General features: G+C 37.7%; 2 protein-coding genes across 3 annotated transcripts in view; one reads left to right on the top strand and one right to left on the bottom strand.

Moving 5' to 3' along the window:
• Positions 1-1209: 1209 nt before the first annotated feature.
• Positions 1210-6791, bottom strand: LOC122830787 (transmembrane protein 158). The gene has a single exon (XM_044116456.1). The coding sequence runs from the start codon at positions 4009-4011 to the stop codon at positions 3298-3300; it is 714 nt and encodes a 237-aa protein (XP_043972391.1). The 5' UTR covers positions 4012-6791; the 3' UTR covers positions 1210-3297.
• A 6834-nt stretch (positions 6792-13625) lies between these two features.
• lars2 (leucyl-tRNA synthetase 2, mitochondrial) overlaps positions 13626-15094 on the top strand; it is a 38147-nt gene continuing 36678 nt past the window's right edge. For both annotated transcript variants that reach the window (XM_044116455.1, XM_044116454.1), the window contains exon 1: positions 13626-13780. The gene's annotated coding sequence lies outside the window, so the exon portion shown is untranslated. The remainder of the gene's footprint in view (positions 13781-15094) is intronic.

Raw genomic sequence — 15094 nt, 5'->3', positions numbered from 1 at the left:
GCTATTCCTCCATTTTCAGTTAAATCTTAGATTTGAGGTTATTTAGTTTATTTTTATTTTTTGTTTATTTTATAGTTGATTTATAATTGGAATCTTTGTTTAATTTGTTATTTAAAATACGTTCTTTGGTTAGTAATTCACTTAATTAGTTAATTAATTTCAGTTTGGGACGTGGGTGTTTCACGGTATAAATACGTAGATTTTAGGTAGCTCTTTTTTTTTTTTACCAGTCAGCCAGTTAGTCACTTCAGTCATCAGTTGTCAGTCAGTCAGAGCAGACAGACTGGGAAATAGTTGGATTAACTGTATGAAATAAGTTTCAGTAACTCAGGACTTCTAGTTGTTGGTGTGATATTCTTTCTTTTAAAAAATGACACTTACACTATATATTTTTTAAAAATCCTAAAAAGAAAAATCAGCTAAACAAAACATGAACTAATGCTGGCACCTTTTCCTGATTTAATTCCATGGAATTGATTCAGTCACATGTTATTGTTACAGTACAACACACTTTTTCTGCTTTCACAGAAACGCTGCATCTCTGTGACATGATGGGGCAACATTGAAAGCAGTCTGTCAGACCGGAGGGGGAACAATTTCTTTTATGAACTGATCACACAGATAAAGACTACTATACCTTGACATACGCAACTGACTGTCATGAAAAGTAGAAAGGCAGGTTGGGCAAACAACAACAAACCAGTCGTCTTGGTAGGAGGAAGGTGAAAGTATGAAGACAAGGAGAAGGCACAGGGGGATGTCATCACAAAAAGCAAGGAAAAAAGTCAAATAACAAAATAAAACAAACTTTAACTGGGTTTTAGAAACCTATGAAATTGATATTTTTTTCTTTCCCTTTGAAGAAACAGGAAAACCAAGGGATTTTTGGCATTATTTGAACAACACAATAAATCTGTCGTCATGAAAATATTTTTTCTTGTTTTAAATAAATATAACATCAGCATGGTTGCTGTGTCAAACCATTTTGCATACAGAAACCTTGTGTTATTAGAGTATCTCTTTTACTTACAATTCCATTTCGTTCCTATGAAAAATATTTACCAAACAGCAAACTGAGCACGCTGAAAAAAAAGACACATTAAATTTATTATTCTTATTGCAATGATAGAAGAATAGTAATAACAGAATTAAGTCTTGAACAAACGGATTTAAAACACAGAAAAAGAGTCAGAGAAAACTATAGCAGGCTAAAGGATTTAAATATTTATTTCATTAAAAGTTTGAAACATTAATGCAAATAAACAGCTCTATTCGACTTTTAGAAATGTAACAATATGATAACTAAAACCTTTTTTATAACTAACATGTATTTGTCATGGTTTTATTAAATAATAAATAAATGTTACACAGCTTGATAATAGGTTAAGTAGTCCACAGTGACAGCACACTTTAATGTTCAGTTTTCTGTGCAAAAGTCCTAAACTTGGTATTATAAGGCAAAAACAGTCTAAAAAGATTAAAAACTATACAAACACCGTTTAAAGATAGAAGGTGGCACAGTTTACGCTGACATTATCTAGGAAGGCTTATAAGGGTGTACAAAACACATTGGTGTTGGTCCCAGTATAGATTACCATTGGCTATTATAATTAGACTTTACCTTGGTTTGTCCTAAAGAGGAGGAGTCTAAAGATCAACCCAAACTTCTGAGGGTCTCCACATTCATTTACTGAATGGCTACAGTTATAGTATAGGCAGCACAGGCTATATTCACATATGAAAGTTTGTTTTTTCAACACACTGAAGTCGGCGTCCGACTGCACTTGGCTGGACTATTTCACTGCATTTAACAAATCAGGACTGCCTTTGATCTGCTCTAGCTGGAAATTTAAAAACCTAATACTGCTCACATTAGAACTGGATTGCTTTACATCTATCAAATACAATTTGTGAAGAATCTCAAATGTACCTTTTTTTTCACCCTAGCACAAATTACACCACCAGGAGTGTTCAAACATTTACAGCATTATTCTGCACTAAAGGACAGATACTTTGTTATCAGTGAAACTTTTCTTCAGACCTTTTACAGAAGAACAAGTTTGTAGCATCTTACATTATAGATCCAGCCTTATGATTACATACCTAAACAGCTGAACATGAACACAGCTATGCTGCTCTAGAGATAAAATCTAGAAAACATAAAATGTTGTGATCCTTGGAACATGAAACCTTAATTTTTATGATCCAAGAATAATTTACATGAGCTCCAGCTTGAAAACTGGATCACACAGACAGGGCAAGCCTGGACTCGTCTGTCGTCAGTTTCGTTTCATAGTGAACCTCATTTAAGGTGCATGGGCCAAAATGAAGCTTTGAAATCAAGTTTTTTAAAAGTTGTTTTTACAATTGGGCTCACATATTAAAAAAACTTATTTTGTTCAGATGTGATCTGTTTAAGTGGTGTACTTTTCAACTTTTCAACTAAATAACTTGGTCTTATGGGGGGAAAAAAAAGCCTTCAATTGACTCTTTTTGGAGTCTTAGTAAATTTGAATCAGAAATTACACATAGTGCGTCCTTTAAAGTAAATTTGTTTTATAAAAATGTCAGGAAGGAAGTCCTGTAAAGTGGTATCAAGCAAAATAAATAATACAAACAAAAATAAAACAAAACCTTACAACAGCTCTATATTTTCTACATTTTCTGAAACCGGGTTTCAGAAAATCCTCCAATCCTATACTGTCTATCCCCAGATTGTTCTGTATGGATTTTATTTGTCCAGGTTCTGTAACCTTCAAGCTGGAGCCCAGATTTGATGGTCTCTGAGCAAAAGAAGAATCTTTTTTTAGAGACAAACAACTAGGACTGCAAAAACCACAATGTTGTAAAACATTTTTATAAAATGTCTTACAACAGCTAGTTTGAGCTGTCCATGTGGCATAATTTATCAAACATGATCCAGTTTGAAAATTAGCTTAGTGATGTTAAAACAAACCTCAAAATAGTTTTTTTCTTTACTTTTTAAAACTGAACTCAACCAATCAGAAACGACGTTTTACATAATCTGTATTTAATGTTTTTATGTATTAAATACAGGCTTCGTAAAGCTAGAATAATTGTCTTGGTCGTGTGATTTTGTGCGGCGTTCAGATAAGCCTTAAAATTGCTCATTCATGACATTTCACAAAGGTTTCACAAATCCCAACTTGTATTTGATAGACTGAAATAAGTCTAAAATAATCTTGGTGAAGTTTGACCATCCTTATTATTCAGATTTATGACGGCAGGGGTTGTTAAATGCAGCGGAATAGCCCTTTAGTGTCGTGGGTTTTTCAGTTATCTGGGTCTCCTCTGCTCCATACCGTTAGGCAGAAATCCTGCAATGATCGGTACCGGCCATATGAGAGCAGCAACACTCCACACGATGATGACCAGAGTCATGAAACAAGCCACAAGTGTCGACTCGATGGGCTTCCTGTTCAGCCTCCAACTTTTGTCCCCCTTCAGCTCGTCCAGGCTGAAATCCACGCAGCAGAAAGCCACCTGGTCCCCGCTCTGCTGTCCCCTCGACCTGCCCTGGCCGAACCGGCGGTACCGGGACATCCCGCAACCCACGCACAGCCTCATCTCCTGCTGACCCCCGGTGACCCCGAGGTGCTCGATCACCACGGGTGAGATGGCCCGGTTGAAGGAGGCGGAGAAGAACGCCCTGCCGTGGTTGTTGGTGGTGTAGACGAGCACATCACACTGGAAGCCGAAGCTGCTGTCCCAGCGGGCCACCAGCGAGGTGGGCAGCAGCCTGTGGACCGTCACGTTGCACTGGGACTGCGCTGGAGCGAGGCTCTGCAGCGGGGATGCTTCGGGCGAGGCGTCGCTTTCCTCCACGGACCTCTTGGAGAAGCGCACGTCCACCTCCAGGTTGGCCAAGAACCTGTTGGAGGAGTTGATGGGCGGCAGGAGGAAGTCCTCGTCGCTCCAGCCTCGGCATGGCGAGAGAAGTGCGGCCACCGCGGTCAGAGCCAGTAGGAGGGTCGGGGAGCTGTTCAACATGGCATAAGGCGCGTCTCTCCGGCTCGCATGGTGCTTCGAAGAACCTCGGACGGCAGGCAGGAAGAGCAGCGCGCAGAAACGCCAGACGCTTGTGATTTCTTCTTAAATAAATGCAGCTCTTAGAGGAGAAATTCATTCACAACGAACCCATCCAACTCTCGCCATATGCGCGCATCCTTCCTCCTGCATAAATCTTTTTTCTCTGTCTGGCTCTCCAAACCCAGCTCTGTGCGCTTTGAGCTCGGCTCTGTCACTTCAGGTGTGAGCACCGAGCACCAAAACACTGGGGAATGGTGTGGGGAGAGTCTCCAGTGCGCAGGGACAGCAGAGACGAGCGCAAAACACGCCGTCCGCTTAATGACGCTGACCTGCTTTAGAAACTTCCTGGCGGCAGAAGACCCTAATTCCTGATAGAAAAAGCCATTCATCTCAGTCTGCTGTCAGAGCCAATGGAGCTGTTGCTCCATATTAGCCACTTTATCAGCTCAAGCCAGCTTTTATAGGATTGGGGGAAACGAGTTTAGGTAGAGAAGTCCTAGAAGTCCACCTGTGCACAGTTTTGTCCTCAATTTATCAAACCCGCTCCAGAATAATTACAAGTAATTCAAAGCCCTCAAACTTTACAATCACCGAAATCATTTGTGTTTGTTGACATAAATACATTTCATATTTTTACACCAGCGTGAAAAAGTAATTGTCAAGTGGAGCAAACTGCTTGCTTTGCAGGATGCTTTACAAATAAAAATCTACAAAGTGTGGCATGCACCTCAACCCTCTGAGTCAATACGTCACAGGAACACCTTTTTCTGCTAGAGACTAAAATAAATGTAAAGTTTTCTATACCAACCAAATCAAGTTAGTTCAGATTGGATGTAGAGCATCTGCAAGCCTGAACTTTCAATTTGCCACTAATTCTCAGATGTATTGGGGTCTGGACTTTGATTGAGCCATATTAGCACATGAATATGCTTTGATCTAACCCAGTCCATTGTAGATCTAGCACTAGGACAACTACTTTGGTACAGAGTAATTGGACATCCCAAAGAAGTATCATTGGGATGTTTTTCTCTGCAGTATAGTACTGCCACCACTATTTTTTTTTTTTACCACGGAAATTGTGTTTATTTCATTTACTTAATGCATGACTTGTGAGATCAATTTATTACCCTGAAGTTTAGTCTAGGGTCATAGAGAAAAGAGAATGCATCATTTTCACCCAACATCACCATCATGTGCTACGTTCTGATGATCTATCACATCAAATTCTAATAAAACACACTGAGTGGTGTGGATAACGTAAACATATCTGCTGGGTATGGATACTTTTGCAGGACACTTTAGCGTTTCTGTGAAGTTGACAAAGATGGTAGAAATGTCAGATTCAGAGGTGACTTTTCTGATGAGGTCACACCAACGAACATGCCTGGTGTTTCATTTGAGTAATTGCTCAAAACATAAGAAGATAATCCGCGTGCCATGCAGAGAAGCTTAACCTCTGACCCTTTCTTTATTCTGAAAAAATTTGGTTTGCTGAGCTTCAGAAGTACATGAAAGTTTCTAAGGGAAAACTGTGTGGTGAAGCTTTCACTCAATCCACCCTAAAAATTAAAGTTGAGCAGTTTTTTTTTTTGTGTGTGTGTACAGATAAGGAGAAAACCAAAGCAAGTTTTTCATCAAATTGCAAATCTCAACAAACACTGGCAGAACATTATTCACTACTGAGAAATGTTATTCTTAATTAAGGCAACATCTTGCATTACACATTTGACTGTCATCAATTTATTACAACAGACAGTAAAGTGATCTGAAACAACCTCACTATCATTGGTGAAAGTAAGTGTGTTAAAAAGGGTGATTGTTTAGCAAGGTATTTTATCACCGCTGAATAAAAATACATTTTGAGTATGACATGATGCTACTGCAACAAAAACAAGCTTATTTTAAGGATTTTTATTTATGATTAACGGATGTGCAAACATTTGTGGAGAGCCCTGTGAAATGTAGGTGACCTGAAAAGGCCGTGCTCATTTGTTTTTACATGTTATACGACACAAATCTGAGAGCAGTTATTTTTAAAAAACTATATTTCATATGCTTTGTCTTTTTCCTGGCATTTTCAAAAAAAAAGAAAAAAAAAAAGGCATCTGTTTATAATCCCTTGTGTGTTCACCTGCTCTCCGCTCGCAAGCTTTGTTTATGCTGGTGCTTGTCTCCATCCGTCACGTTGTGCACTGAGGGGAAGCCAGACACATCAATAAACACGTGGCTTCGTCACCTGGTTGCTCTAATGCCACCTGAAACAACATTTAGATCTTTGGTTGAACACCTGGTCAGTTTTGGCAGTGAATGTTTCAAACTGGATTTAGCTTGACTCAAATTCAAAGTACGGGAAATATGATTCACTTTTTCACCGTATGTATCTTTAATGTTATTCATTCCTAAAACAGGTAAAAAAAACCCCTTTAAAAAGCAGTCACAAACGCAAATCTATCACCACACAGCACTTACTTCTATTTTCCTCAAGCTGTTGTGTTTCTATTTTATCTCAGCCGTTTTTGAAAAGTTTTAAAGTTTTCACTCTGGAAATAAGTGCGTTTATTTCCTCCTAACAACTTATATATAACGCATCAGAAACTATCATAAGATATTGACAGAACTGGGTCATTCACCAGGCGCCAAATCATGATGAATTATGCTGTTTCATCTTTTGCAGACTGGGGAATTTAAATGCTACCTGGACGAACTGATTCCTTTTGTGCTATTTAAATGGTGTAATTTGCTCCAGAGTCCTGCCTCTCTGTGTTTGATGTGAGTGCTGAAGATAAAGATGCTCTGGCCTCAATTTACACCTGAAAGACCTTGTCCTCTTGTCCCAGTTTAATTATGACAGCAGATTCAGCCTCCGTTATTTTATTTATTTATTTTTTTTTGCTTTAAAACTATTACCCAGTTGTTTGGTTCTCTTTCTGTAAATTCAGATATCTGTCCGTTTCTCTGAAACCCTCCCACACACATCCAGAATGCGGGTCCCTTCGCATCAGATATGCTCCAGACAATGTAGCGGTGAACAGAGGAGGGAGATGTAAATGACTTCCTTGCTCATTAATTATGCTATAAAAATGCAAATTGCTTTGGTGACAAAAATGCAAATGGAGTAAGATAAAAGTCTGCCCCTGCTGAAGGAAAGTGTGTGAAAGATTCATTTTCTAAAAATGTGTCTGTGTGTTCAGGGGAGCAGGATCTGCAGCGGCTCCTCCTTGGCCTTCATCAGCTCCACATTTTGTCAGACGCTGTTGCTCTGACCCACCGGCTCTAACACACGACCGCTTTAATTAGATGTTGAGGATTGGGTTCATGCATTTCGAGAGTAGGAGTGTTAAATCTCCTGTTTTACATCCAAGCCTGGTGAATCTGAAGTCTACAGAGGTTTCTGTCACAATGCAAGGCACTGAGAATTTTTCACCAAGGCAGTAAAGTAGTGCTCCCATCTTTTCACCAATAATATGGGAGTTTGTTTGTGTAATTAAAAGTGATGATAATAAAGCAAATAAAAACAATCTAATCAGAGATATTAATTTAAGAGATTCAAGTGATGTTATCTTAAAAAGGTAAATTACATTGACAGAATAATTTTAGCTTGTGTAATTTTAATAGGCCACACTTTAGACAACTTTATGTCTAATGTGTGCAGAAGTATCCATTCTTGATGCATTCCTTTTATTTTACATGCATAGTCCGGTTCAACCTCAACATCAGGGGTCAAACAGATATTCTGACAGAGAACTTTAAATGAGTGGGTTCAAAGATTTCCCCTTTAAAATCAGTGAAGTTAAAATATCCAAGTCCACACTTCCATTGTGGTAGCTGCAGTAAGCAGCGTCTTATTGAGCTGAGCACAACAGTCTCTGTAAATGTTTAGAAAGTGTACCACTGACATGTCTCAGCAACTGTGTTTCATCTTTGTTTGGGAGTAAAAATGAGGTGAGGTGAATCTGAAACATCCTTCTTTTACCCCTGAGATCTAAACGTGGCTCCTGCAGAAAACCCACCTGAAGCTAAAGGTTTTCCTGTCTTTTGCTCCTTTGTGTCTTTTAGTTGTTTTGGTTGCTTTTAATTGGAAAGTAATAACTTTTCACTGACAGTTACTATTCAGTAATTTCTAGTTTTTTAAAACTTTGTTTTCCTGTTGTGTTGCACTCTGAGCCACATAACGTCTTTATTAAGGGACGGTCTCATTATTTTAGGGTTTCACTTGGACATATAATATCCGACTCCTTTTTGATGCTTCTTAGTCCTGACACATTTAGATTTAAATAATTTCCATTTGTATCTGAAACTCTGAAAAGGCAATAAAACAATGTCAAATAACTAAAATTTATCCCATTAAAATAAAACATGTCAAGTATTACTCATTTTTGAATTATCACTGTGAAAATCTTGTTTTCACTGATATTTATAAGATTTATCTGTGGTGATGGCTTCACTATGAAAAATGGTTGTGTGACAGAAAGCCTTGAATATGCATGTATTTTTATACATGTAATATAGAGACATTACTGCACTTTGACAAAGATTTAAATGAAAAGGTTAAAACTCATTCTGTATGATTTCCTTTTCAGAGAGTGGTATTGGGCTGCTGGTTAATCATTACTCTTAACATTCACAATAATCACTCTGGGCATAAATATTACACTAATTAGGAGTTCATTTATGCAAGCACAGAAAGGCAGTTCCCGGAAAAGTCAATCTGAAACATAATCATGGCTGAACATTGGAGTCAGTTGTGCGTTAATGGTTTAAGTGTTTGGTTTTAATGAAGTTACACAAGAAAAAAATAAAACAAATCCAATGAAACCCTTAATAACTTGATTTCAAGGTGAATATAAATATTTTAATACACAAACTACATTCAGAAGATAAAATGAGTGTGATCAAAGGTTGATCAGACTATTTAGTATTCACATTAGCTTGATAAATTGCGATTTAACGTAACATTTTTCAGCATTTCAGAATCTTGTCATCAACTTTCACAATTACGACAAAAATAAATAATGAATATCTCAAATGTGATGGGGTTCCTGGGAGATGCAGCAGCATATCCTGCTGCAAAGATTCGATTTTTAATCCGAGGTGCCGCTGTGGCAGATGAAACATCAGGATAAATCATGATGCGGCCCCAGAGATCCACCCAGATTGGGATTTTGTTTGCAGCCGCAAAGCTCCTCATCTCCTTTTGTACAATCATGCTTCTCTCTTTGCCTTCGGTCCCAGTGAGAGCAGATAAGCGAGGGACGCACAAGCCTGTTGATGTGAAATGGGCCTTGGAAATAAAATCACACTTATCACTTTCCCCGAAACACGGTCAACAGCAGGCAGAGACCCGTCAGCCTGCCTGTCCTCCCTCTCCAGGAGCTGAGAGGGTGTGAGATTGCTTCCTGGGCCGAAGCCTCGGTTCTGGCAGATACGGATCGAGAATCAGACTCTGGGTCACAAGAGGTCAACGTTGGACAGGTAGCGACAAGCCCGCCCTCCTATGAGTCCTACCGAACACGTTGCTGCCACTGTAGCTCTGGGAGGCTGTTTGTCATCTGCTGCTCTGCTGCTGACATGCAATCGGGAAAAGGGGGTGATTACCAGCAGCTGTTTGTCATGTTGGGAATGAGGAGGCGTTCGCTAATGGAACAGAGGGGTAATTGGTTGCTTTCGGCATGATTTGTTTGAGAAACACAAGTAGGCCAGCTTGACATAAGCATAATGCTGCTTTCCAAAACCAATGTTACTTTCAATGTAATCCAGATGAAGAAAAAGGAAAAAAAGGGTCTTTCATTTTGTTCCATAAAGAAACAATTAAAAAGATTCATAAGAAAGAGGGATCCCGAGACAAACTGTTACCAGGTTTTATATCAAACTTTATGCTGTAAACTGCCGTAATTCATTTTAAACAATCTGAGTCTCCATCTGCTCCTGCTGCACAATATCATTTTTCTTTACATGTCATCTCGTTAGAGCATCAATTAGAAAAATAGTCACTGACTGAAGATAGAAGAAATCTTCGCAGCATGTGGCGAGTGTCAAAAAATGGGACAAAACAAACAAATGTTTTCAACCCGAGGCTAAAAACAATTTTTCTTACTTTCATAATTGTGTTACAATATTTTGGTTGTTTTGAATCGGCCTTATCCCCTTAACTATCGCAATCATGTCGTTGTCCTCATGGACTCATTTACTTACGTCTAAGTGTTTTGCCGGCGGCAGGGGTTGAAGTGCAGAATGTTTCACAATTCATCACGTCACAACACAAGCTTCAGTATTTCATTTGGATTTATTATGATAGATCTACAGTAGATTTATATTTATAGATTCACAGTACGTGTGGTGGAAAACCAACACTGCACTCTGAACACACCATCCCCACAGTAAAATATAGGGGTGGGAAAAGGAAGCCTTGGCGGGAAGATGGATTGAGCAGACAGTCCTGGAAGTGTCTCCAAAAACTGGAATGAGCTCATATTCATGTGACAGAATGGTCTAATCAAAGTCAAGCTAAATGCAATTGAAAAATCTGCGGCAAGACTTGCTAGTTAATCTTCACAGATGCTCTCCATCCAATCTGGCTAAGATTGAGTTACTCTGCAAAGAAGAATGTGCAACAGCTTCGGTCTCTAGATGTTCACAGTCTTTAATGCAAAGCTGATAGACATGAAAAACCCTGGTAAATAATGTACCTCTGCACTTTTACAACACTTTACTTTCAGATCTATTAAATATATAAACTCAATTTGCAACTCATAATTCCAACTTCAGGTGGTGTCCTATTTGATTTTTTTTTTCCACTTGGAAATTGGTCATTCAGACTTCTTATTGCAAATACACCAGAGTAACAGTCAAAGAAAAACAGTGAGAAAGCTTTAAAATCCCTAAAATATTGCCAGACACCATGGGTAACAATAATAGCAAGAAGATAAATGTAAAATGTATGAGATTATTTTCTGAATGAAACAGCTACATGAATTCAATTTCTGAAAAAAAGATGTTTTCCATTGATGGACTAAGTGCAGAAGTGAGGATCAAATGAATGTCTGTGTCTGATGATTTGGGGTTATATCTGGGGGGGTTAGCATCTCCTCAGTGTCAGAAACCCATTTCCTTCTCATTTCTGCTCTGTATCCATATCCTGTTGTGCCTCAGGCGAACACATATTTCTGCCCTGATATACGAGGGAAAGTCGGAGCAAAGCCCCAGGTTTAACTCACTGACGTCAGGCGGAGGAACTTTCCTTCCCACTTGCTCTTCTTCTCTTTTGCAATGAGGCAGCTTTAAGAGTTTCTGTCTGATCAAAGGTAACGCGACCACAGGGGATTGTTTTTAGAAGCAACACAGTGATGAGAAGTTGGCTCCCTATCAAACGTGATGAAGACTAGAACAAACGTCCTCATTTGCTTTATGCCGGAAATTGCCAAATAGATATTCTCTCCTGCTCCAAACATCAAATATGAGACAAGAATGATCTAAAGTGCCCCTTTGTTGTCACATGGTTTAAATGAGCAAGCCATGCGAAAAAAGATGACTGATGAAAATGTATCCAAACCAACTTGGCACAATGTGAAAAAAATAATTGCCCCCTAAGCCTAATTGTGACACCTCTGGCAGCAACAACTACCGTCAAGTCTTTGTGAAAATTGGCAACGAGTCTTTTGCTGGGGAAATTTTGTGCATAATTGTAGGAGGGTTTTTGATTATGAACTCAGTAGGATTTAAGTCCAGACTTTAACTAGACCACTCAAAAATGTTCGGTTTTTACATTTTTGACCTATGCAGAAGTGGATGTTCTGGTGTGATTTGGATCTGAGCTTGAGTTTAATGAACTGATGGAGAAATATTCTCCTTCAAGGTTTTCAGATAAAGAGCAGAATTCATCACTCCATAAATTATGGCATGTTATCCAGTCCCTAAAGCAGCACAGAATCACATTGTCACCACGTTGTTTGACAACAGCAGATATATTTTCCTGAAATGCTGTGTTAGCGTTATTTCAAATATAGCATGATGGGGCACAGAATGCTTTCCCATAAGTCTTGTGAATCAAGTAACTTTATTTTTCATTTGTTCTTGGATCTTTTTTCAGATTAGAGCATGTTGAGTTTTTTGTTGTTGTTCTGGACTCACTTATGTTATCCTTTTTACACTAGCTTGTTTTTGATGATTTGTTACTGTCAAAATATTAAAAAAAACATAAAATATTTGTAAGGGGGCAAAACGTTTCCCACAGTACTCTACAGTGCTTTAGGAAAGCATGTGCAGATATTATAACATGTTCATAATTACATGTGGATCAACAGAATAATGAGAAAAACATATCTGAAACAACTATTGATCTCTGGAGGTTTTAATCATTTTTAATTGATTTCTGTGAGGTTTTGTTGTACTTATAAGAGCTTTGATTCTTGCTCTGTTTCTCTTTGTTTAGTTCATCTGTTGTCTCCCTTGAAGTTGCCTCTGATTGCTTTCTTCAAGCAAAGAAATAAATCCAAGGAGGAACAAGAGAAGAATGTTAGGATATTTAACCATTACAAAGCATTTTGCCTAAGGAAGTATTTTTAATTCTGTCTGAGATAAAACTTTAATTCAACATTAACACGTTGAAACCAAACCAAAAAGAATAATGTTTCTAAGGAAAGAGATATAATACTTCAAGCTTCTTGATTGGAACCTTTCAAAATATTGTGGTAAAAATTTTAATTAAAAAAAAAAAAATCATAAAACACCGGCTGCGACAGACTGGCGACCTGTCCAGGGTGAACCCCGCCTCTCGCCCAGAACTTAGCTGGAGATTGGCACCAGCAACCCTCCCGATCCCATTAGGGACAAAGGTGAACAGAAAATGGATGGATGGATAAACCACCAGCAGAAATCTTAAAAAATAATAACAATAAAAGCCCAAAAGCATCTAATTGGTTACAAAGACTTTCAGACATTTGAAGTAAGAGGTCTTTGGTGCTTCATTGTAACTACAGCTGACTGCACAGTTGAACAGCTGAAGAGAAAACGCTGTTTTAATGAGTCTACAAACCCACAGAAATGACATGCACAAGCCAAGGAAGTAAAATTAGCAGACAGTGAGGAATAAAGAGGAATAAAACAGCAAAAATATCAAATTAAATTGCCTTGTGACATTTCAGTCTGAACATTGCACTCTAGCACCTCTGCCCAAAAAACTATTTTATTTTTCTTCTAATATTTGTTTGGAGTTTGCCAAAATCAAACAAACGGTAACTTAAACCTTTTTCTCTTTCACTGAAGACTATGAATTCTTCAGTGATTTTGCAGCAACCAGCAAAATTTATGGTTGCTGGAAGGCAATAAATTTGCTTTGACCCATTGGAATGAACAAAAACAATTTTACTCATACTATGATAGGACCGTTCATATGTTGATATAAGATGTGCATGAGCACTGAAAGTTCAATCGCGTTTAGTTCTGGAGAAAATAAATAAAATTAGAATCAATATAATACTTCACATAGCATTATATAACTATGTGAAGTGGCTGGGACAAAAAAGAACAAGAAGAAAAATAACTTGTTGTACACTCGTGCTGTGTCAATAAAGATTATTGAATCCAAAATGGCGGCGCCCTTGGAGCAGTCGTGATGCAGAAAACAAGTCATTTATGTAGATTTTAAATGACAAATGCATGGTTTTGGACAAGAATTGTAGATTATATATTCCTGTGACTAGAACGCGGAAACAAAGGAATTTGAGATAAGACGGTAAGTTATCTAATTCATATATTTTATAAATATTTCACACCGTTTCCGTTTTCTTTCCTTTCACATTTAAACCAGATTGTAAACAGAATGAAAAACCAAACGACATTTCAGTTAAGTAACAAAAATATGGAAACTTGGGTCGAGTTAGCCCTGTCTAAGTGATAGAAGATGAATTGCAGTTTGGCTTTGTTCAGAAAGAACATGTTTCATAATGGTAAATGTGATGACCCTGGAACAGAAAAACGTTCAAAATAGACAATATTTCAGACTGAAAGTAGTGGCGAAGCCAGCAACATGTTATTTTATGTAAAAAAAAAAACTAAACATAAATCACGTTTTTATTATTGACAAGCACCTGCGGTACAGAACATAATTAATCCAGGGTAGATGTTGTAAGATTTAAATGGTCTTGTGCCATAGTTGCACTGAGAGTTTGACCGTAATGAAAGCTTATTTTGTAGCATTGCACATTTTTGGGATTTGCAGTGTTTTGATTCGTCTGTCAATAAATAAGTCCCATGATAGAGAATGATGATTTTCTATTAGCTCTAGTTTTGCGATCATAGTGTCACGCAGACAAACATTATCTGATCGATCTTCCTATTGGCATCAAAAGTCTAGTTTTCATCCCCTGGCTTTAGCTGTAAATCCTAAACTTGAGACATTAGAATGTTGTTATTTGAAACTAAGCCAACATAGTTGGAACAGAAAGAAAAACCTAAAAGCAGCGCCATGTGTAAGAATGCACAACAGAGATGAGAGGAAAAACTGTAAAATTTAAATAAATTGAACATTTCAGTATGAATCAAAAGTTTTGAAGTGTTTATTTGCTGGTCCTTCATTATGCCCGAAAAAAAAAATAAAATAAAATTCCTGTTGTTTACTTTTAAAATCTTTCTTTGCAGAGTTTATGTTATGAGATCACTGTAGAAAACTGTCTGGAAATAATCTTATTGGCTACATGCAGATGAAGCACTTAAGTAACATTATTTTCATGGTAAAATCTCATACAAAAAAAGAAGAAATGTGTTTCTTGGGAAATATTAAAGTACCTATTTTACTGACATTTTGATTGATTGTGTATTTGATTAATTAACCTGAAGAGCAGATTCTTTCCAGTTAGTTTTGTATCTGTGTTTGTTACACTGTGATGTTTTGGTAAGCGGTTCTGATGTTTTGAGAAAAGCAAATAATGATTTATTCTAAAATAATTAAAATATTATGGCCTTGGTGTTTCAGGATGTTTAGTAGAGTCTGAAACGCATTGTGAATTGTCATGCACATTTGGTCTTTTACATGAGTTATTTTACTACA

This window comes from Gambusia affinis, linkage group LG05, assembly GCF_019740435.1.
Source record: "Gambusia affinis linkage group LG05, SWU_Gaff_1.0, whole genome shotgun sequence".
Taxonomy (NCBI): domain Eukaryota; kingdom Metazoa; phylum Chordata; class Actinopteri; order Cyprinodontiformes; family Poeciliidae; genus Gambusia; species Gambusia affinis.
This window is presented reverse-complemented; position numbering and strand designations above follow the sequence as displayed.

What these genes read in the sequence shown, in the direction of transcription:
- LOC122830787 (XM_044116456.1), bottom strand. Translation starts at nt 4,011, where the DNA reads ATGTTGAACAGCTCCCCGACCCTCCTACTGGCTCTGACCGCGGTGGCC.